The sequence below is a fragment of the Tachysurus vachellii genome, chromosome 2 (assembly GCF_030014155.1).
Source record: "Tachysurus vachellii isolate PV-2020 chromosome 2, HZAU_Pvac_v1, whole genome shotgun sequence".
Classification (NCBI taxonomy): Eukaryota; Metazoa; Chordata; class Actinopteri; order Siluriformes; family Bagridae; genus Tachysurus; species Tachysurus vachellii.
Window position 1 is genome coordinate 13668071 of NC_083461.1, and position 21748 is coordinate 13689818.

At 36.3% G+C, this 21748-nt stretch overlaps 3 protein-coding genes across 4 annotated transcripts in view; 2 read left to right on the top strand and 1 right to left on the bottom strand.

Moving 5' to 3' along the window:
- timp2a (TIMP metallopeptidase inhibitor 2a) overlaps positions 1 to 9369 on the top strand; it is an 11814-nt gene extending 2445 nt beyond the window's left edge. The window contains exons 2-5 of the mRNA XM_060857507.1: positions 4881 to 4981; positions 5073 to 5181; positions 6478 to 6602; positions 6868 to 9369. Coding sequence (XP_060713490.1) covers positions 4881 to 4981; positions 5073 to 5181; positions 6478 to 6602; positions 6868 to 7065 — 533 coding nt within the window. The 3' untranslated portion in view covers positions 7066 to 9369. The remainder of the gene's footprint in view (positions 1 to 4880; positions 4982 to 5072; positions 5182 to 6477; positions 6603 to 6867) is intronic.
- Positions 9370 to 9773: 404 nt separating this feature from the next.
- sfxn2 (sideroflexin 2) lies at positions 9774 to 17334 on the bottom strand. 2 transcript variants are annotated; one of them, XM_060857506.1, is made up of 12 exons: positions 17282 to 17334; positions 14449 to 14630; positions 13453 to 13623; positions 13153 to 13251; positions 12924 to 12999; positions 12743 to 12828; positions 12575 to 12635; positions 11574 to 11640; positions 11377 to 11426; positions 11186 to 11235; positions 11026 to 11073; positions 9774 to 10884 (listed from the first exon to the last, which is right to left on the bottom strand). In XM_060857506.1, exons 2-12 carry the CDS (start codon positions 14604 to 14606, stop codon positions 10785 to 10787), a joined length of 966 nt encoding a protein of 321 aa, XP_060713489.1. In that variant the 5' UTR covers positions 14607 to 14630; positions 17282 to 17334; the 3' UTR covers positions 9774 to 10784. The 2 variants fall into 2 exon arrangements, with proteins under 2 accessions (XP_060713489.1, XP_060713488.1); XM_060857505.1 differs by lacking the exon at positions 17282 to 17334 and adding an exon at positions 16904 to 17020.
- On the top strand, positions 17284 to 20711 carry arl3b (ADP ribosylation factor like GTPase 3b). Its single transcript, XM_060857519.1, has 6 exons — positions 17284 to 17436; positions 17935 to 18078; positions 18297 to 18413; positions 18494 to 18544; positions 20213 to 20398; positions 20523 to 20711. Exons 1-6 carry the CDS (start codon positions 17434 to 17436, stop codon positions 20568 to 20570), a joined length of 549 nt encoding a protein of 182 aa, XP_060713502.1. The 5' UTR covers positions 17284 to 17433; the 3' UTR covers positions 20571 to 20711.
- Positions 20712 to 21748: the final 1037 nt, after the last annotated feature.

Consider the following 21748-nt stretch of genomic DNA (forward strand, 5'->3'; position numbering starts at 1 on the left):
AGTCACTACAACCTTTTTAACTTTTGGTCCTCTTTCAAATGAGCGATGTTTATCTGGCGATGTTATTTATGTCCAACAAGCATATATGACCAATGCTATTGAAACAATCCCATTTCTTGTTTAACAAGGTCTAAATAAACCATTTAAATAAAGTCCTTTGAGTTTATAGCAAAAAGTAACTTTTTCAGTTGAATCACCCTAAATATATTTAGCAGTGCTATAGATTGAAATTAAAATGATATGCCCTGAGTCAGAAACACATATTTTGCTGGGTCACTTTTAATATAACTTCTTGTCTTTTTTGTATATGTTTTTGGTTTGTTAAATTTACAGATATTTAGCTTGTGATTAGTTACAAAACATTGGCTAGCATTACCATGTGGGGAAAAACAATTGAGGTATGGGACTATACCTCAATGTCTTATTTTGTAAAGCAATGTTGTTGATATGTGCCATACATCTCATTCAGCCTGGAGATGAGAGTTGGAAAAATGGTAATGGAGCAGTGAATTATTAAATGGAAGATACTGAAATGTTTACGTTTACATTTTTAAATTGGAATCACACATGTTTCTGTCAAAGAAACTGAAACTGAATTCATTTACGAGAACAGTATGCTGCATATGGCATAGAGGTGTGTACCTTGTAGACTGTGACCTTGTGCAGATAACTGAAAAACTAATTACTCTCCTGCAGATTTTGTGAAATTGTTTATTTCACTTTCAATACTGTTATTTTTTGACTCTTATAATATGCAAAGATGTAGATTGGAAATGTGATGATCTAAATGGACAGTCTTCTTTGCTGTGTAATGATGCAGACTCTGGTAAAGGTTCTTAGACTTTGTCAACAAAACTTGATGCAACTCATTGTCTATCCACATCCTCTCTATTCCTATCTTCTTGTTTGTGCAAGGTCATGGACAGTATCCAGCCATCAGTTGCCCTGTCTAGTCATTTTCCATGGCGGTTTTCCCAATGCAATATAAACCTGCTCTTTTAACCAACATTTTTTTATTCAGGAGCCACAGTGACAATGCAGATGAAACCATCTAGCTGCTTTCTCACTGTGAGTCATCCTACAGCTCTTTTTACTCTAGCCAGACATAATCAAATGGTTTAGCAGATCAGTCAGTACATCCCCTTGTGTGAAGATGGTACAAAAATATTATAATTAAAACAGTACTTTTTTATTTTTGGCAGAAGTTGACAGGTTCAACAATGGGAGGACAGCTGAAACAACAATGCTAGTGATTCTTGTTTCACCAAGTTTTCCTTGATAGTTTACAGGCAGAAAGATTTTTTTTGTAGAAGCACTTAAATACTTGAATTTTGTCTGGGGAAGATAAAATGCATTTAACTAATTATCTTATTCATGTAAATATCATCTACACTGAGCTGTCATCTAAATTCAATAGACCTGGTTGGATTTAGACCTAAAGAGAAAAGTCACATGACAGTACTTTCAACAAAATTAAAAGACAATAATATTTTCATATAAAAAAAAACAAACCAAAATAGCAAAAGTATATATTTTGTGTTTGGTTAGGAGTAAAGCATTTAAATGTGAGTTAAGCATGAGCATACTCGAGACAATAAATGATCCAACCACAAATAAAGGTTCTAGTGCTGTCGCTGGCATTGAGCCAGTAAGTATTCACACAGTGAAAAGGGCAAGTACACAGTGCTGCGAAGAGATTGAATTACTGTGCTTTGTTGTGTCAGGACACTCGAGTGCTTGAATTTAAGATACTCTGTCAGATGGAGGTTAAGCAGAAGATGTGTTGTTAAGCAGAAGATGAATTATATGTTGTATTAGTATATAGACTTGAAAAGTGACTTTTTGGTGCCTTAAGGAAGGTGGACATAAAGGTAGGAATGGGTAGAACCATTTTGAGCCCAGAACTGGTCATGATTGCTAAATGCTGTGCAATGGAACAACCTCACGATGTGGTTAGTCCTCATGGTGGGTATGCTTTCATGGAAATTGTGACACTGTGATTATGATATGTGTATATGTATATGAATGTGGGTTTTAACATGCTTTTTAGAGAGTATAAATGTAGGTCAGTTAGAGAAAAGATCATGTACTGGAATTGAACCTTGTCACTTCACACAACATCAGATGGGGCAGAAATGCTGAGAAATGAGAAAATTTCAAAAATAATCATGCAAAGCAAATGAAAGATTTTGAAAAACAGTCAACATACTGATGTTGTGAAGCTCTAATGTAAAATTTTTTAAAGCATTTTGCACATTTTTTATTTTTTGGTTTGTCATTGCAGTAGGAGTTTTGTCCACTCAACACTAAAATCCCTATATTTGGACATGTGGGTGTAAAACTGTCTATAGCACTTTGCCATTGATTCACTCACTAGTGCAAAAACAGCCCATATGTTCTGTTCATGCCTTATACTGGTAGCAGTTTTCTGTTTATAACCTGTACCCTTAGCATGTTAGCATGCAGCTGCAGTCATAAAAATGGTTGACCTGCACACAAAAGCATGTGACTTGGAGGAGTTTGTTCAATTTAAAGAGCCATCAAGTCTATCATTTTTGTGTCTTTTCCAGCCCATAAAATGAATCCATTATTGTGGAATGAGGGCTGCTGTGTGTGTGTGTGTGTGTGTGTGAGAGAGAGCGAGAGAGAGAGAGAGTGCAATGACAACGCAGTGGGGACAGAGCTGCACTTCCTAACAGTGTAAAAAATGTAATAACCTACATGAAATATATTTAAACAATTTCAGTTAGCTCACCCCCAGTTCTCCCTCCTGCCCAACACTGACAAACTGTTGGGGGAAATGAGGGAGAGCTCCATTTTAGCAGGGCAGTATGTATCTGCCTGCCACAATCTGAGGGACAGTGAGTAACACACACACACAGAGCAATGTTTGTTAAGATCCCATGACTATTATTATCATGACTATATATTAATCTCTATGTTCCTATGTTGTCCTATGTCCTAAATAACATGTTTATTAATTAGAGTTGTTCTTTTCTTTGCTGAAAGCTTTCAAAATACTGTACATGTATATGGTCATGCAAATAAAACTTATTGAAATTGAGAGAGAGAGAGAGAGAGAGAGAGAGAGAGAGATAAAAATTTTCACCGGTTATTTTGTCTCTGCATGCAAAATCCATGGCCTCATATTTTCCATGGTGAGCAAATACCTTCAATAACAGCAGCTGTTGCACACCATGGAGTCATTCTTCCATTCTGCTCCCTCTATTGCTCTTCCACCTTTGTATTCACTGTCCCATTGTCATTATACTTTGCATTGTCCTTGTAACTTTTCAAATGACCTCTATTATTTCTATCTGTTTATGTAAAATAGTATGCCCTACAATCAAACATCCCTCAGCCATCTGTGTTCCTTCTTCTTATTCCTCTGAGTTTTCACTTTAGTAGTTGACAGTGTTCCTGAATATCCCTCCATTAAAACAAACTGTACTGCCAAAACACATGGCAAATCTTTGCAGCTGGCAAACACTGATGCTGAGGAGGAGACAAAACCACAATCCAGAAGTATCTCAGTTGATGTCTTAATATTTTGTCAACTCATCTGCTGAACTGGGTTTCTCTTTTTTTGGGTGTGCTATAATATCTAAGACTGGAAGAGGTCTGTAATTTGGACAAACAGTCATTAGGATGTTAATGAAAACCTGTTTTAAAAGCTGTTTCTTTCTATCTGCAGGTGGGTTACTGCATGTAGAGGAATTTAACCAGGGGGTCCTCTGTTGTCTGTTATATTGTTTTTTTTTAGTGTATCACCACATATCACCTATTTACCAGTGAGAGCTTCCACCAAAAGCCATAGCATTTGTCCAAATGCTGAATGCAGAATAGCATACTTATGATTAGCACCATGACTTTGCTCTGTGTTGGCAGTAGTTGCCACATTTTTTCTCACTTTTTTCCCCCTAACCTTTGTTTCAACACTTCAATTTATGACAGTTTTGTGGTAAGGCTCTTTTTGGCATTCTAGACAAATCTACAGTTTAACAATCAGCTTTCAATTTGCCTTCTTGAAATGTATCATTTATTCTAATGTGAATGCTCTGTTCTCATCACTGTTGTTCACAAGCTTCATAACACATCGATTTGAATGTGCTAATGTTACTGAAGGTGGGACTGGCAACATTTAATTGCTTGGCTGTTACAATATGCTACTATTCTATATTTCTAAAAGCTTTTTGACAGCTCCCCGTGACCCGAGGTAGTTCGGATAAGCGGTAGAAGTTGAGTGAGTGAGTGAGTGAGCTTTTTGACAACTATGAAGGAGACCTAGAAAAAATAAAGAGGGATATAAAAAGCAAGAGAACTGAGGAGTCAGCGGAAGGTTGCCATGTGTCAGCTCCTCGTGTGCAGGCTTCGCTCCCACATGTTGGCTGATATGACAAAGAGCGCTTAAGACAGCAGGGCAGCTGCAAACACTCACTTGGCAGGAAATGGGATTTGGGATGGGGGCATGACTCTTTATGTGAGAGAAATCAGTCACTGCTGTTAAGGCAAGGCCTCAGAGAGATGGTGACTCCCTTACAGAAGGTCAAATGTGTCATGTGCTATATGATTATACGCCTAACCTAAAATAACAAGTTGTGGTACACACATGTGATTTTTATTTAAATAGTCATATTAGGCAGGTGTGAAGGTGGTAAATCATTTATTCATCTATGGTAACTGCTTCATATTATTCAGGGCTGTGATGGATCCAGAGCTTCTGGGGATAATTGTGCGTGAGGCGGCGTACACTCTGGATGGGGCCGCTCACATACATGTTCACAAATTCAGTCACATAAATGTTGGGATCAGGATAAGAATAATATGGTTAAGCTAATTAATTTTGTAATGCCATTTTCATTTGTCTTTTTCTGTAACAGTAATCAGAGCAAAGGTGGTAGGAGGAAAAGAGGTCAGTGCTGGGAATGATATTTATGGCAACCCTATCAAGAGGATCCAGTATGACATCAAGCAGATTAAGGTATGGATAGAACAATTTGTATGACTTTTATAAAAAAAGGTACAAAATATTTAACTTATAAATATTACAAAAACAAACATGTCTTTTCCAGATGTTCAAAGGACCAGACCAGCACATTGAAATGATCTTTACTGCACCTTCTTCAGCTGTGTGTGGGGTAACCATGGACACTAATGGAAAGAAGGAGTACCTCATCTCAGGTAGAGTGCGTGAAACTGCATCTGGTGTACATAGTGGTTTGGGAAGACTACTATGTCATTTCAGGATGTTTAACAAGCAAACTCAAACCACAGGTTGCTATTAGTTCCTGAGCCACAGCAGAGCACTTCTGGGATATCTGAAACTTGGTGCCTGATGGTTAAAAGGGGCAGCAACTGGCTGAATAATATACAATATTAGATTTATATTTAGATTTGATTGCTCTCATCTGTGATTCGAATGAGCTGCTAATCAAAAAAAAGAGAAAATGAAAGCTCATGAGAGTATGAAGACAGACATCCTCTGGTTTCTACATTTCAGACTGATTCAGCATAGCCCAAATTACAGAGTGGACGAGGCAGAGGGCTGCACAAGGTAGCAATTGCCTTGTAAAGCTGAAGGTTTGAGTAAGGAGGGGGTACAATAATGAGGGAAACTGGGCTTGTAGCTCACAGTAACTGCTGAGGTTGTGATTTCAAAGCACACATACTATGCTTACCATGCAAATACAGCATGTGAAAAAAATTGTATATGAAGAAAATTTAGAAGTAATGGAGGAAAGCACAAAGTGTAAAACTAAATTGATCAGATGATATTTAAAACAATAGGTGAAGCAATTGTTGCTGTTGAAACGTTTCCTTTGGAGTCCAAAAATCCTCATTTTCGTTGGACAGCCATTTAGGACACCCATATATTAGGTGACTGTAAACACTTATAATATGGATTAACAGCTGCCATGAAGCATACATAGCTAGCTATATTATAATCTTTCTAATGCAGAAAAAAGAAATCCCCTCTTCCTGCAAACTCCTCCAATCTGCACTCCTTTCCTGGAGTGATTTTATCTTAGTTACAATGTATTGACGCTGTAGTCTCCTTCCATAAACGTTAACTAATCATCTTTTTAAAAAGCTTCTCTGTCTATTAAGTTTAGATAACGTGGTGCATCTGCCATACCCAGCACTGAGAATAAGCTGTTCCTACAGAAACAATAACATATTAGAAACAGCACATTAATATAAACATGTGATTTACATTTACTCAAACTACTCTCAGAGTCACTGCTGTCCAGTTACCTGAATGTGTAGCTCTACACCTGGATGTTATGGGATGTCTCCCATAATTAATTGTTTTTTGCCAATAATTTGTAGTGCACCGTATGGTATAGTTTGGTCTAACCTAAGTTTTTACTTTTGTTTACTGTGTACTCTTATAAGTTGTTATGTCTATTTTTGCAGCTGGTACTTGCACATAATGTTATGTCTACATATTGTTTTGTCTGACATGCATTTTTCCAGGAAAGGCAGAAGGCAGTGGGAAGATGCATGTGACTCTGTGTGATCTCATCATGCCGTGGGAGTCCACGAGTGCCACCCAGAAGAAGAGTTTGAGCCAGCGTTACCAGATGGGCTGCGACTGCAAGGTGATCAACATAACAGTTCTGTCTGACACATGGAAAACATTTACACTTCACTTGGGTTTAAAATAACCGCCAAAATTGTCACAGGTATTTCACATTCTCAACATTAATGCGCTTCATAACTATGTTTTTTTCTCAGATTCCATGGTTTGGTATTGTTCAGTAACCAACTCTAGGAAACTCAGATAATCTTAGACAAGACAATGTTGTGCCCTGAATAGCACACAATTGTAATCATTATGGTTAACTTGACTCTTTTGCTGACCAGATTACCCGCTGTGCGGCCTTCCCCTGTGAGATCAGCAGCCCTGAGGAGTGCTTGTGGACCGACTGGGTGACGGAGAAGCTCATTCATGGACGGCAGTCTGAACACTACTCCTGCATCAAGAGAGGAGATGGTTCGTGTGCTTGGTACCGTGGCAGTGCTCCACCAAAGAAGGAGTTCCTGGACAATGAGGACCCATAATAAATTCATGTATATCTCTAGACAGTGCGATCAGAAATTCTTTAAAACAACATATATATTAAAGATGCAACAGAACAAAAACTGCACCAAAAAAATTAGATTAGCTTTACAGTTTAATTAGATATCAAAACATAGGTCAATGCAACTGCCCATAAAGCTTGTACTCTGTGTCATCACCCTTACATGCTGGACAATCCTAATTTATGAACATTTTCTGTCCCAAGAGCGCTTAATTATTTTTTTTAAATGACCGAAATGGCCTCTCAGTCTGCAAACATTTGCAGACTCAAAGCTCATTTCACGTGTTTCATTTCTTGGTTGTTTCTCCATTAAATAAAAAGACAATTTAAGTAGAACACTTGCAAATGTAGTTTCGCAGAGTTAGGCTAATTGGTCGAGTCAAATACATGGTGAGGCAGGACTTCCCAGAGAGTTAAATCATTGACTGTGATCAAATGAAGAGCATTAATACAGGCATGCATGGGTTGTTAGAGGAAGAAACTTAGAGACCAAAGTCATTCCACATTTATATGTGAGGGACAAAGAAGCTTATAGTTTGCTGCTGACCAAATTTCATGTTAGTGCATGTGGTTTCTGAGAATCCTTCATACTTTGTTTTGTTTTGCTTTTAACTATAAAACCTGAGCGTCCCTGTTAGGGGAAAATAAAGGGGTGATAAGACAATACCATATAATCAGTTTGACACTGCTTGTCTCAATATAATATTAGTACTTTCTTTCTAATTTGGAACATGGTATTGTGTAACAATACGTGATGTCTACTTTTTATGTTTTATTGTTTACTTATTGGATATTAACTGATTCTGTCTACCCCTTTATCATTCTTTCCTTTGTGATGTGTATACCTTTGTCTTATCTCTGCTTATTTTTTATAATGGTAGATATCTGCTTTTTTACAAATATTTTTTTCTGAAATCACTCTTGATCCTTATTGAAACTTTTTATTGCACTTTGTAGAAACTGCTACAAAACTGAATCCTCTTTTCAGGTTTTGTAAGTCTTTTCGCTGTCACTAGAATGCCATTTAATGCCTTTTATGCTTATTTGCAAATGACTTTGTGACGTTCCTATAGGAAGTAAGATACTGAGGTTCCATTAACAAATGCTTGATAGGAATTTTCAAGCCTTGGACTGTAGTGTGCCATCAGAGACTCTGCAGATGTGTTACTTGATGTGCCGCTAGGACATTTTAATAAAGTAGAGCTATGAAAGACTTTAGTTGCCATGGTAATGGTAGTTTTGCCCTTCAGTTTTAACCCTAGTTTTGCCCTTCAGTTATCAGACTGAATACATTAAATATTTGAAGTACATTTTGAATAATAAACATTAGGGGAAAAGTAAGGCTTCTTCTCTGTGATAGCAATAAACACAGTTTATTGGTTGTCTTGCGAATAAGGAAGGCTTTTGTCTCCGTTCTGTGATTGGGCACTGCTAAGTCATGTGACAGATAGAGCAAGGTGTGATGGTAGTAGTTGCTAGGCATTTTGACAGGATGAACTGTAGCACACTGAGAGACTGACACAGAGAGAGGGAGGGAGGGAGGAGTACCATTGTGGAGTAGAAGAGAACAATCATTGCTTTTTTTAGTTGGTTGGGATGATTGACGCTTTAATGCTATGTTTTGTATTTGTTTAAAAGTACTAAAGCTGTATAAAATGAACACAATGGTCTGCCAAATACAAGCAAGCTTTCAGAAGGTTGTTATTAAAATTGATGCCTATTCTAGTTTGGCCAGCTACTATTTTAATTATTATTATTTTATTTTATTTTTTTTGAGGCTGACAGTGTTGAAGAAACAGAATTTGCTGGTCTAAACTGCTTACAGTGTTGTGGAGAAGCTTTGCTTTAAATTAAAAACAAACAACAAAAAAAGCTTTATCATTAATGTTTTTTCTTTGACCATTTTATAATTAGAAACACTTACATCAGTCTAATAATGTTAGTAGTGTTTAATATAAATCATGCTATATCTATGTTACAGCTTTGTATTAAATGTAATGAAATATAAACAGCATAATTTAAATGTTTGTTGTTTCTATATTTTACTGTCATTACCGTTATTTTATATGCTATTTTTTACCAGTTTTTGTCTTTTCCTTTAAAGAGTTGCTGAAAGTACAGAAATGCAGGACCTCTTGTGTTTTAAGCACACGAGTGAGAAGTCGTATGATGAGAACCAGACTATGCATGTCTTTGATGCTTTGTGTAATTTCCTATGTGGATGTTCACTTGTTGGGCAAATTTACAGTATTAGCAAAAAAATAAATAAAACTGTTAAAGAACATTAGGCTGTCTGGCAGATTTTTCAGTCACATGCTTCAGGCTGGTGAATTGGGATGAGACCTTTGCTGATGCCTGCATGTCAGGTTTATTACAAATAGTAAACAAGCCAGAGGAACATGAGGCCTGTAACTTGCTCTTAACCAATACAAAGCACACATCACGGTCCCACCCTGATACCAAAAAACAGTTATCACACAGCCAAATATTGGTCTAAATATGTCCAAATATAGTTGCTCTCATTTGTTTAGTACCAGAAAGAGTTTTCTATAGGATTTTCCCCCTTCATGGTGTGAAGGTTTGCTTGAAAAGCTATATGCAGCAGATGCTTATCAACCATTAACATAACCGGTAATGAAATACTTCCCTCTAGTGGTCAGAATACAATATTGAAAGACGACCAAAGAATTTCCAGTCAAATGTTTTTTTTGGGCACATCTCTCTTCAGAACAACAAAAGACAACAATTAAATACAGTGACATACCCTTACAGCACCATTCATTCAGTTGCTATCAAAAAGTATGCAATCGATTGCAAATGAAAACATTTTTCGGCAAAATCGTATATTTGTTATAAAGAGGATGGAGAAAAAAAACACCAGGCTTGCACAGCACATGCTCAATCATTGTGTAATCATATGGCATACAGCTATTAATTTACCCTCACAGATTTACTGCTTTATTTGTAAACAAGTAAGAGAGAGGTAGCATTCGCTACTAGTCTCTGTTTGAGCTCATATGGGCATTTGACCAAATATGTCAACAAAATGTAACAAAATTATTCACCAAAATCTGGATGAAAAAGACAAAGAATAAACATTTTAACACAATTGTTTGACCTTGAGGATGTTTGTCTTTAGAATCTTTACCAGCTTGGTAGCTGGATACCTGAACTATTCAAGAAATCAATAAAGCTTTAAAGCATATAACCTTTAAATGAAAAACACCTGAGAGATCAGTATGCAACGGCATTCCCACTCTCCTTAATCACTAGTAATAATTGTTGGAAAACTCTAAAATACTGCTCTTGACCATATATGTCAAGAAAAGGCCCATTCATACAGAATTGTAGAAATTCATTAATTAATTATTGACCAATAAAATTTACTGCCAATTAATACTTAATCGATATATATATCCAACTCGCAATTCACCTGTTAAATTTCTGGCCTAACTCAAATTGAAACAGTGCAAAAACACCATTTTTCAGAGGTAAGCCAAAGGCAACAAATTATAGCAAAACCATTACCCCTACAAATAATGTCAAATACTGTAGAAAAGCAATACAATTAAAATATTATAAAACAAGCTGTACTAATTGTGTGAATATGAGTAACCAGTCCCTCTGATCTTGCTCAGGATTGGCTAAGTTCAGGATCAGATGATGTTCCTACAGCCTAAGAGAAGCAGGGTAACAGTATCACAAGCCTTTGTTGAAATAAACATGGGTGATGCCATCACCATACTGGGAGATGATGGATTCTCTGAGCTCTGGCTCCAGTTTAGACACAGGCAGAGAGCTGGGAAACAAGAGCAGTGAGATCAGGTTGTGCCCAGTACAATCTTATAGGGTTGCTGGTGGATATTATTATGCATGCTGTTACTTCATCCAGTCTAATGCTTGTGGCTAAAAATTAATGTGTATTAATCTTTATATTTACCATCTCTGTGGAAACAGTGAACATGCTGCAGGCACCATGAATATCAGGCTGAAAGAGAGAGAGAGAACTGATGAAAGATTTGTTTTCATTGTACCCTTATTTAGCTCAAAACAAGACAGCTGATAATAATATAACATTAATTGAAACAAATGTTTCTTACAATACTCCAACCATCATCACTTGCAGTGGTGCATGAAGAAATGTAATTTTCTGTATTAAACATAAAGGGAGACATTAAAACAGTGTAGTATGTTTAAGTAACAAAAACAAAAGGCAGGACTGTGAATAGTTTAGAGATTTATCAGTGCAAAGTCTCTGCTTCTTTAAGTTACAAGTTGTTACACAACATACCTTCATAAATCTGTATTTTTCTAATCTCTCCATTATAATAGGGAGGATGACTGGAGAGAGAAAGAGAAATTAGACAGGACTCCATAAAAACACCATAAAATTGCCAATACACAGCCATTTTCTTATACCATTTCCTCTTTTTAAGGAAATTTAGGCCAATCACATACACACACCACCAGCCATTTGTATGTACTTACTCATGCCCGGTGCTGCCATGGTGATTCGGGAAATGACCACCTGTGTGATCCCCTTTGCAGCAGCTTTCTGTGGGATGACAAGTTCCTGTTATCTTACCAAATTAATAAAAGCTCAATCACATGTAATCAGCACAGTACAGTCCAATAGTGGTGGTTAATCTAAAGCTCATACAAATGCTTGGCAAAGAATAATGTCTAACAACCAGGAAAAAAATCTTAGTACTGAGCAAAACCAAACCAGCCACCAACCTCCTGCTGCATTACGCACTTCAGGCATGATCTGACTGTCTGTCACCTTTGGATGCTATCAGCCAAATATACACTGTTCTACAAACAGCCTTTTAAGAATCAGTGACATGTGAAATATGTAAATAATGCTGATTAAAGTCTAAAAACCAAAATGCTCAATGTTGTTATACAAGTTTCCTTTTTAATATAGTGTAAATTAGTCACCTCAGGGTTAAACATGAAAAGAAAATAAAGATGTTAGCCAGAGCTGAATAGGCTCTGATGATAGGGCAGACATTAGGCGAGAACGCACGTCTTATGGCTGAAATGTTGGGCAACAACTTATTGACTTTTTGTCTTGTGCATAAGATATTACAATGTCAGTGTTACTAAACCTGACAACCTACATTCACACTAGCAAGCAAAAGGTGACATTTATTTTCTACTTTATGATGTGGGCAACAACTAATTCAGGATTTTGTCCATGAAGTGGTAAAGCAACAAAATCGGGCTCAAAATATTCCTCAGCGCAGTGATTATAGCTCATGTCATCAGTTCCTACATGCAAATAGCTCCCAGTTCACTACAAAGGGAAAGACTGCACATTTGACTTTCTTGTAATCTCACATGATACACAGTACATAGAGATTAGGTGAAAAACCTGTGTTGAGTATTTCATTATGTTTATTTTTATTCTGTTATTTTTTGCTTAACATTCTACTAGTGATTGTGAGTAATTAGTCATTTCTGGTGATGGCATCATTGTTACTCACTCTCGAGTCACCAAGTTTATTGCCATTTTCATCTGTGACTGCAATGCCATTCAAGATCTCCCTGCACAAGAACAGAATTGTGAACATGGCTAGCAAAAACATAAACACAGCCAAAAACAAACTATATGTTTGAAATAAAAGAATACTATGAAAGTTGACAGGACTCACTGTTGTCTCATCATAGGGATATTTACACAGTTAGCTGCAGCCACGGCTGCAAAAGGAACCCAGCGAGCCACCAGAGGAGGTGCTTTCTGAAAAGAAATCAAACACCAGTACGGTTATGAAGTAAACTGTTGACAAAAGCACAACAATTTGAATTCCATTGAAATTTACAGATTGAGAATACCTTTGTGTAAAGGTTCAGACCCACAGCAGTGGCCAATGCGGTACTTGTTGCAGTTACATAAGCCACACCGATCTGTCTGGAGGAGGCAGAAAGACGCATGAGAAAACACACACATCCCACTGCAATGCTCCTGTTACCAAAATAGCTCACTGTGACACCACTGAGTTTATATTCAAATCTGTTACTTAGTCACTGATTACTAGAAATATTGTAAACGCAAAATATTCACTTTGGTGTGATGGGGGAGGCAGCGTTACGATTGGTGTAGTTGACCAGAGCATTGAAGGACTGATTTACCCATTGCCAAAACACCACAGCAGGCACCGTCCTGCAGTAATACACACACAGAGCAATACTCAAAACATGCACAATATAGCCAATTCACAGGATCAATGAACCTATTAAAAAAATTAAATAATTAGAAATAAATACTACTGGTATCAAACTTTTTATGCTGAAAATAACATAAGTGACCTCAACTAACCCAAGCTTAAATGACTTTTAAATGTGATTGTGAAGTAGTTTGGACCTGTAGAACTGCAGCATGAAGCCAGTGATAGCCATGCCCCCTGGCACTTGGAAAGACATTCTGCCAATCAAGTTCATCCTGTCACCAGTATCAGGGTGAAATGCCGAGTCATAGAGCTTCTTGGCATAATACAGCTGTTCATCAGTTGTACCTGGAGGGATAGAGCCCGCTCTGGGGAGAGGAGGAGGAAAAATTAGGGAAACAGGGGAATTAGAGGGTTAGGGAACAATAATAAGGAAGAGAAAGGTAATGACATCAACTGCATTAGAAGTTTATAGTCTGTAAACCAATACACTGGATAACTTCTTAGGAAATACAAGTATTCTTTACTGAATTATACATACATGAATTCAGTTTACTTTCTTTCATTAATGAACACACAATCATCCATAATGACAAAGCAAGACACTTCAAAATCAGGTGCCTCATTGACTACCTACAAATCTTTTTCTCACTTCAGGAATGGGCTTTAAAGGAACGCTGCATTTTTTGTTTTTAAGTCTCATCTTAATCATTTAAATCTATAAGGTATGTGATTACCACAACACTAGCATCAGCAAGCTTCCCTATACTAATGAAAGAACAGAAAAGCAATTTAAAAAGGCAAAACTAATTTAATAATAAAAAAAGGAAGAATCTAAACATTAATATGAAATTTAAATATCAGTCAGTGGTACTTGTAAATTAAGCTCGAAATAAAAAAATAGGCTTATTCTAAGACTTAATTGATTACAGTTGTAGTCATGTGTGTCTGGCTAAGCAATACACAGTAAAGTGCATGTTAACAGAATGATGTTTTTCTTAATGTTAACAATTTTAGATTGTTAACATGTAATGGTTATAGTTTTAAATTGCACTAAATTGTTATTTCAAATGTTAACTGTTATGCTTGCATTATTGGTGAGTTGTGAGATAAAAATGGTGGAGTGTTTCTTAAGTTTGATATAAATGAATTAATAATTTATTCATATGGTTTTTGTGATTGCTCGAGTTTACCTGCAACTATCCACTAAAGCTTTTGCTTCATCCAGTTTGGCATTACCCAGGAGGACGGTGCGACAGTCTGTAATGTTAAAGAAGTGTTTGAGACGGCCCATGAAAGTGAACTGATCCCAGCGCGGAGCATCAATATCAAAGCCGCTCGGTGCCTCCATGGTGCTTTCTCCTATCTCCAGGCACTAAATCAACACAGCACAAAAACACACACACTGCATCAGTACTGACCTTTGAAAGTTAATGGCTGGGTGATATTTGTGCAAATTCTGGTAATGTATGGACTAAATGTTAATCTGATTTTTTTCAATACATCTGCCAGCTAACATTTTACCTCTCATCAGTCATGAATTTACTCCACATATCCACATGACTACAACTGTAATCAATAATTAAGTCTTCTCTCTGAAAATATAATCTCATTCATGAAGATTTCGAACTTAATTTACAAATACCAATTAAAAAAAATAATTTCATATTAATTTTTAGATTCTTTCTTTTTTATTATTAAATACATTTTGGCTTTTTACATTTTTTTTTTTTTTGCCAAAATACATTTTGGCAAAAAAAAAGTTTTTTGTTCTTCTGTTCATTAAACATTTAAAATGGTGGTTATCTACCATAAGAGTAAACTCTAACTCTAGAAATTAACTCAAGAACTGTTCGCTCACCTAATTATAAGTTGGGAACAATCATTTCCATAAACAAAAAGTATGGTTCAGCAGTAATTCAGGTTCTTCTCATGATACTCGGTCAATAAAATCTGACCAGTTTTACAGTCTATAAGTTTAGTTAGCCAGAGTGTCAACATTACAGGTCAAAACAGTTAAATACACATACAGAAAAGAACAAAGCTGAACCTTGATCTGCATTAGTGGTGAACTCTGCTTAGTGTCACAGGGTGTACATACGACATGCAGGCTGTCTGAGTGTGACCCAGTTGCAAAAAGTTTCATTTGCTTAGCCCAAGTTAGCTGAGCCTCAATGTATAACATTCCCTGTTGAACCTTGCCATATCTCTGCTTTCCACAAGAGCAAAAGTATACACTAAAATAAAAGCACATCATCCAAAGTTAAGCCATGTTATATATTATAATTACTGTTTCCAGTGGGGTTCATTCTGCCAGTGATTAGATGAAGGCATTTTTTGCCCAAGCTTTGCATTAGGTAATGACTAGGAAAGCAGTCAACAACAAAATGAATCTGAAAACAATTGTAGCAAAAAAGCTCCATTTAGTTGAGCAAGTTATGTCACACTTTACTTAATTCTAAAAAGTATTAGAAAGTTGTAAGAGATGTAATATGGTATGTAGTAGTGTTGTGGTGAGTTAAAGGAAGAAATTCCAGAACGAGCAGTCAACTAAGTCAACTAAGTACAGGTTCAGTAACTGCCTCCATCAAACTGCTGCAGTTTAATCAACCGTTAGCTTTGAAGAAACCCAAAATGCCCTGAAGCATATGCACGATGTTGTCGATCACACACAGTTGTCAATGATCTCTGTAATGTTGTAACAAAGCCTTGGAGGATGCCATTTTGCTGTACTCTATATTTCTGTGTGCCTTAAATGACAAAATTAAAAGTAATTTAATATAGTGTACATAAGACCATTTGCAGTGTTCTGGTTTAAACCTGTGAAATCTCAATGTGTCTCAGAAACATGAATGTGTTTGCCTGTACATTTAGATCACCTTCATATATATATATATATATATATATATATATATATATATATATATATATATATATATATATAATTTGTTTGTGATTGCATAATATTGAACTGTTTAATCTGACCGTTCACGTGACTAAACACTGTGTGGTGTTTACAAGCTAAAACTGTGCCTAGTAAAGTTTAAAGTTTTGTACTTTAGAGAGAATAACACACTTTTGTGCATAATTATTCCAACTTATTTAGTGTTACGAGGAAGTGTAAATTCTAGCAACAAGCAGAATTATGACAAATTAATAGTCTCTAATAACAAAAAAACCCAAAAAATTCTTACTTTACTGTGTAAGTGACGTCTTATCGTTTTAGATGGCAGATAAATAACACAATAAGTAACCCAAACATGCAGTAAGGAGAAATATCTATTGTTTTAGACTGGTTTATATAGAAAGAGAGAGAGGGAAAAAAGCTTAGTTGGATGAAACCGGTAACTACCGCTTTCACAACAAACTCGCCACGTCAGACAGACCACAGATGAGGAACAGCCTGATGCATAACGATATGTAAAATCTCTCCAAGTCAGAATTTGCGTTATAAACACAAGCAGGAAACCTGAGAGACGATATAAAGGTATCAGACGGTGACATGCTGGAAGTTTGTTTGGCTTGAAGCCTTCAGATTTTAGTTCTGTCTGCACAGATCTCTAACGACCCGGAAATGTTCCTCTGTTCTAACTCAGCATGCCTCGTGCAACTGAGATATTAAATGCTGGCATAAATAAAAGCACTTACAGTCAGACTGGATGGGTGTCTGTGGTGAGGTCTGTCGTGTAAGTGAGCCGGTTCTGTATTAACACGACGTGATCTGTCGGTGCACGAGGAAGCACGTGGCACATAAACGGGCGGATCCTTACAGGAATATGCAATAAAATTAGTATTGTATTGGTAGTATTGTTTTTTTATGAACGCACACAGATATAACGTATAAGTTTATCACTGTTCATCAGCACAGAGTTGCTCTGAATTCAGACACAATCTGAACGTATAATTTTATTAACCGTTAGCTTTAAATTAAACCAAATCTGTCGTACCACGTGCTGGTTAGTAATATAGTAATCAGTGCAAATACGGGTGGTGTTATATAAACCATTTCTTTTCACACCGAATTACCTGCTTAGCTATATGGCCGTGTTATGATGGGATACGAATCTACTTCCGCGTTGTGCTAACGAAGCAACGCCTATTTCTATGTTTGTCTTACGTACTACGTCACTGGCTGTCCTTAGTAACACGGAGGCGTCTCGAGGAGGCACAATCGCAACATGGTGAGTTAAAGCCCATTATAATAACAAGCTTTTACGCTGTGCGTCAAATACGTACGCGTATAGTACAGAGCAGTTATCATGTTTCATTCACCGTTTAATTAGTCGATACTGACGAGGGAAATGTGTGTTTGTACAGTTGAGTTTATATACTAAATAATAATCAGCATCACTTTTAGCTAAATCTCTATGGAGATTAGCTGCTAACTCGCTAGCATTAAAGCATCATTATTCACAGATAGAGGTGTTTAATAGACCTGATGGAATGGCATAGAATTATGGACTGTGTCCAGAACCAGAAAACTAAAGATTGCACAGTTTGGGTGCGTTGATAGAATAAAAATGAGGATGGATGGATGGATGGATGGATGGATGGATGGACACATGGGGTTTATCAGCTTTATGGCTGAGCTTGTGTTTACTCTCTCGGCCCTTAAGGCAACATCAGTGCATGTTGCATTTGTGTAACCCAATTAATCTAAACGAGTGTATTTTTTTCAGGGTTTGTTATCAATCTTGCGAAAGCTGAAAAGTACCCCTGACCAAGAGGTCCGCATTTTGCTTCTTGGGTTGGACAACGGTGGCAAGACCACTCTGCTCAAACAGCTGGCTTCTGAGGATATCAGCCACATAACACCAACACAGGTCAGGACTAAAGAGCACAGGTTCCTAACTCTGGTCCTGCACATTAGTGTTTTTTCTGCTCCCACCACTTCACATCAGAGTGATCATATATGTATGTGATACTGTACTAAATAATGAAATACATGAAAGCGAAAGAATACACATTATAACATGAGACAGTATGTCTTGAATTTTTAGTGTCATGTTTTATTCTTTATTAATTTTTTTGATTCTGGTAGGGTTTCAATATCAAAAGTGTGCAGTCACAGGGTTTCAAATTAAATGTTTGGGACATTGGTGGGCAGCGCAAAATCAGGCCCTACTGGAGGAACTATTTTGAAAATACAGATCTTCTGGTGAGTGACATGGCATTGTGAATCATTACTCATTAAAGCACTTTGAGGTTTTTGAAAGATAAATGAATCTCTTTTTTCAGATTTATGTTATAGACAGTGCAGATCGCAAACGATTCGAAGAAACAGGACAGGTAATATTATGTATTTAACTTCAAGTCAGTGAGCTTTGTGTTTTATATAGTGTGTTTTATATATATATATATAATGTGTGTGTGTGTGTGTGTGTACATTGTTACTTGAAAGTTTGTGAACCCATTTAGAAATTTCTATATTTCTGCATAAATTTGACCCAAAACATCAGCAGATATCCACACAAGTCCTAAAAGCAGACAAATGAACCCAATGAAACAAAGCAGACAAATAAGTTTTGTTTTTTTCAACTAAATGTTCTAATATTATATATCTGTGACTGGCAAAAGTATGTCAAATTAAAAAGAGTCAAATTAGGGTCAATTTGAAGGTCAAATTAGAGTTCATCTGTTTTGAATCAGTGGGATGACAATCAGATATCAGTTACTGCCCTGTCTTGATAAACAGAGGTATATCAAAGTCTGATGTTCATGATGCGTGTTTGTGGATGTGGATCATGGCACAAACTAGGGAGATTTCTGAAGATTTCAGAAAAAAAGCGTCATTGTTGCTCATCGAGCTGGATAAGTTTACAAAACCATTTCTAAAGAGTTTGGACTCCACAAATCTATAGTCAGACAGATTCTATACAAATGGAGGAAATTTAAGACCATTTCTACACTCCCCAGAAATGGTCAACCAACAAAGATCACTCCAAAAGCAAGACATATAATAGTCTGTTGGGTCAGAAAGGAATCCAGAATAACTTACCTAAGTAATAGTAGTAGCTAAATAATTAATTTCTTCTTGTAAGAAGAAAGCCACTATTATCCAAAAGAACATTACGAACATGTGAAGAATCCAGAGGACTATTGGAAAAATATTTTTTGCACGAATGAGACCAAAATAAAACATTTTAGTTTGAATGTTTTTGGAGGAAGAAAAACATTGCATTGCAGCATAATAACCTTATACCATCTGTGAAACATGTTAGTAGTAGTATCATGCTTTGGGCCTGTATTTTGGGCTGCAATTTGCCCGGACATCTGTCCGTGAACTGAATACAATACAAAGACCACTAGCAACAAAGTCTGTCTACCAAATAACAATTAAAGATCAACAAGGATAATGTTTTTGAATGGCCAACCCAAAGTTCTGACCTTAATCCAAAAGAAATGTTGCGGAAGGACCTGAATCAAGTAGTTCATGTAAGGACACCCACCAAAATCTCATTGTCGAAGCTGTTCTGTACTGAGGAATGGGATAGAGTTCTTCTAAGCTGTTGTGCAGGACTATTCAACAGTTACCAGAAACTTTACTTGCAGTTATTACTGCACAAGGGCTCACAACAGATACTGAAATCAAATGTTCACATACTTTTGCCAGTCACAGATATGCCGGATCATTATTCTCATTAACTAAATGAAGAAGTATAATTTTTTTTGCCTGATTTGTTTGTTTGGGTTCACTTTGTTTGCTTGTAGGACTGTGAAAATCTGATGATGTTTTGGGTCCTATTTATGCACAAATATAGACATTTCTAAAGATATATATATGCAGTACATAGTTAAATAAAACAAAGTTCCCTTGGATCCAGGTGCTGCATAAAGACACAGAGCTACATAAGACAACAGGGATCTAAGAACTAAAAAGTAAAAATCACCTGCTGTTATTTTACTGTTAATTTAAAACATACTATACAAGTTATGTTGTTGCACTGCTCTTCAAAGGAGTTGGCTGAGTTATTAGATGAGGAGAAGCTCAGTGGGGTTCCTGTTCTCATCTTTGCTAATAAGCAAGACCTGCTCACTGCAGCCCCTGCATCTGAAATCGCTGAGGGACTGAACCTGCACACCATTCGGGACAGAGTATGGCAAATCCAGCCCTGTTCAGCCCTCACTGGAGAGGGCATACAGGTAATTATATATTATAAACAAACAGAAGACTTATTTATAACTTATATTTAGTAAACAAAAAAAAGTGAAATTCTAATCGTATACATTATGTTAATTAAAGTTCTAATTTGTTTGTGTGTATCAGGATGGCATGAACTGGGTCTGTAAAAGTGTGAATGCAAAAAGGAAGTAGACCGGCATTCTCCCTGCTCAGTTGCTTCAGCAAAAGCAGTGTGTACTTCTGTATGTATAAACATGTCATTTATGTACAGCTTTAAAAAATGAAAAGATCTGGTTTATTAAGACATCTATCTAAATAAATACATTTTATATACATACATAGTGTTTATTTAAATAAAAAACATTGTTTTGGGAGCATTTTAGTAGCCTGATCATTGGTACATTTTGAATAAACATATTCTGTCTCCATATGTAAGGTCAAAACCAGGTCATCCTTTGGCTGGTACTAATAGATGGTAAATCTAATAATAAAGCATAATATCTAATAACATAATATTGCATTTCTACATTTGAATAGTTCTGTGTATATTCCAGATTCTACCACCAAAGGTTACATTTACTGATCTGTTTTTAGCCTTCAATGACAATACTTGCCATTCCACCTTTTAATGCAATATTGTTTGAGTCCATTTTTATCACATAATTGAAATTTTGGAAGGCTTTAATATCCCGTTTCTTAGAATGCTGTAAAAAGGAGGTTGTGGCCAAACCTGGAATATCCTTCAAACTTTATTTGCATAAATGGCACTATATGAAACATGGTAAAAAGTCCTATGTACATAATTTGGAAATTAATATTTATTTATTATTAAATACATTTTTTTGCAAATGCATTAATATGAAACTGGAGTACAAATAATGTATTCTTGGGCATCTTTCTGTGGTACCTCTGAATTAAGTGCTGTAACAGTGAAAGATACCATGTCGTAAAGTTCTGTGGGATTATCGGGCATTTTAGTTTTTGAAATGTTTGTTCAGTTTCACTTTGCTCTCTGTTGCTCTTCCAGAGGTCGTATATCTTTTTCTTTTCACTACCATCCCCCATTAACCAAGGAAGCAGATGGTGTGGACAGAACTCAGGTGGTTTCATATATACTGCAGCACACTTCATGTAAAGACTTCATCAAATACTCTTCATGTTTTTCCGTTATTTTTAACATTCAGAGGAAAGAAACTACCAATTAGAAAGTCATGTTTATGGTAGATGACTATTTTAATCACTACAGGTGGTACTGCCTATGTCTAATTACATTTGTTTATTCATTTGTAACCTGCAAACCATACTTCAAGAAAAGCACTACAACAGAACAAAAATATGTATAAAACTTGTGTAAGAAAAAGTCTTGCTGT